Below are 2,500 nucleotides of genomic sequence, written 5' to 3' on the forward strand. Positions count from 1 at the left end.
CCTGGCACTTAAAAAAAGTACTTAGTTGTGTAGTATCTTATCCTAGCTACTATCTTTGTCTTTTTTTATCTTTGTGCACTTGTTTCTACAGTAACATCCTTACTGTACCGACAGTGATATATTATTTCACCTTGTTCTGACATATGTAATTTTGTCAGAACAAGATTATTATTGTAAGTCGCTTAGGATTAAAACGTCTACTAAATGCCCTACATGTAAATGTATATGGTAGGCATCTGTAGCGCTGTGAACTGCGTAGGGCTACTGGTGAGGACAGGCCTTCATTGGGATTCTTTCATCATGTCCACATGAAGGGGTTGCAGATGCAGATGAAGACGGTGTCTTCTCAGACAGAGTACAGTGTCTTTCTCCGTCTCTCTTTTCAAGGGATGACTGGTGGCTGTTTGATGATGCTGAAGGAGGGACGGAGCATAAAGCATCTCACAATAATTATTTCACTCTTCTCTCTTCTCTGTTTCCAGTCAGAATGAACCCAGCGGATATGCAGTGAACCACATCCAGTGGGAGGAGCCTAAACCAATACACACATATCTGCAGTGAGTCTCACATGCGCACACACGCACACACTGTGTGATGAGTACAGACAGCCCCCTACTCTACTGATGAGTAGAGACACCGGGGTTAGCCCCCTACTCTAGTGATGAGTAGAGACACCGGGGTTAGCCCCCTACTCTAGTGATGAGTGTCATGGGATCCTTAGTGACGATAGCGAGACAGGACCTCGCTTTAACGTCTCAAACAAAAGACAGGTCTCTTCGATGCGTAGGGCATTGGGGATGTTACAGGGGCCAGAGGGATGAGCGCCCCCTTCTGGCCCTTCAAAACCTTTACCAGCCCCAGCTGGTCTCCCATCCAAGGACAGAGCAGGCCAGCCCTGCTTAGCTTCCAGAGAAGACGGTATTACTATGCTCATAGATGTCTGCAACCCCCCTGCGGTATCTGGTGAGTGAAGGGCATGATGCCTCTGCGCTGTACTCCAACACAGGAGCTGGGAGCTGGAGATGAATGGGAAGGTTGCAGGGAGAGCGGCCGGTGCCACCAGTAACGTGAATGTTTCTAACTCCAACCAGACCAACAGGGGGTCCGACATGGCCCCGGAAGCACAGCCAAACGCAAGGGTGAGTGGTGGACGATCCAACATGAGATTATAGAAGACGATAAGCAGGTGGGTTAAGGTTTGTGTTGAGGACCCGCAGGCCCCAGAGGTCGGGTGACCGGGTGTTTGTCAGCCTCTCCAGCGTGGGCTCCTTGTTTCCTCGGGTTTCGGCGTGCACTTCTGTCCCACAAAGACTCAAACAGTCAGCAACAGACTCAATACAGCTGGCCGCTTCCACGCTGAGACGCCCATGTGAAACAAACAAATATATGTAATGTAAATATTATTTCCAGAAGGCCATTTTGTCGCGGAACATCTGAAAATCAACTAATGAAACAAATGAGAAGACTTCTGTATTTAAATAGGCTCAAGTCTGCTTTAGCTAACAATCGGCTCAGAGACTTGCTGGATGTATAATATAATATAATAATAATATAATAATCGGTCGGCTGGGGCCAAAGGAGGGCTTCTTTTCTGATGCTCGGCCCTTCAAAGTGTCTCTGTAGCGCTCCACCTAGAGGTGATGAGAGCTGCTCTCGGTTTCTCCAGGATTCACCCTATCAGCTGCTGGGGGATCCCTCAAGATGTGTCCCTCAGGCCTCTTTCACATCTCCCGTCCCTGTGCCTCCTCTCTCCTCTCTCGTCTCCACCCACCAGAATCCACGCGCCACCAGGAAGGCAGCCATGTTTGGGAAGCGTTCCAACTCCATGCGGAGGAACGCCAAGGCTGAGGTCACCAAGCAGGGCTGGCTGTACAAGCAGGTGAGGACCAGCCCTCAGGTCAATAGGAGGCAGTCAGCCCTCGGTCAGGATGACATGGGATGGTTAGAGGCTTGAGATTAAAAAGCATCCCCTAACTCCAATCACATTAGACCAACCGATTCATAATATCAGACTGCAGAGAAATAGCTCTTTTCAGTCAGACAGAGTGATTGGAGTTGAGCTTTACGATTGGTACAAAATGAGTTAGAAACAAGCACATATTGAAGTTTCAATTCTGTTTCTGTTTCTATACATACAAACTAAAAGTGGTATCCAAAGCCCAACCCACTGGACCCTCGTCACATCACTCAGTCATCCTCAGACCATCTCATGATGTTACTCAGTGTTCCTCAGGTCAACGTTTTCATCACAGGATTATACAAATCTGTTGGATGTCAATGTTCAAAAGTTTCAATTTTTGGTGTATCATTTAATGTTTTATGGTTAGTATGTTTTGATGTTCATATGAACATATGCTTTTGCACATTTTCACAAGCACACACATACACACACACTACACACACTGATCTTCTGATCTTCTTTGTGTTCTTCTTATTATTGCGAGCCTTGATATGGTGATCAACCTCCTGTCATTAATGGCTGATTGAACGTTTCTCCTCC

At 47.0% G+C, this 2,500-nt stretch overlaps 1 protein-coding gene across 1 annotated transcript in view; it reads left to right on the forward strand.

The window, feature by feature from the left end:
- plekha6 (pleckstrin homology domain containing, family A member 6) overlaps positions 1–2,500 on the forward strand; it is a gene marked incomplete at its 5' end in the record, with an annotated part of 59,013 nt that overhangs the window by 27,332 nt on the left and 29,181 nt on the right. The window contains 3 exons of the mRNA XM_084464746.1: positions 483–557; positions 1,007–1,139; positions 1,775–1,879. Coding sequence (XP_084320872.1) covers positions 483–557; positions 1,007–1,139; positions 1,775–1,879 — 313 coding nt within the window. The remainder of the gene's footprint in view (positions 1–482; positions 558–1,006; positions 1,140–1,774; positions 1,880–2,500) is intronic.

Source organism: Micromesistius poutassou (genome assembly GCF_964030765.1).
Source record: "Micromesistius poutassou genome assembly, chromosome: 2".
NCBI classification, from domain to species: Eukaryota; Metazoa; Chordata; class Actinopteri; order Gadiformes; family Gadidae; genus Micromesistius; species Micromesistius poutassou.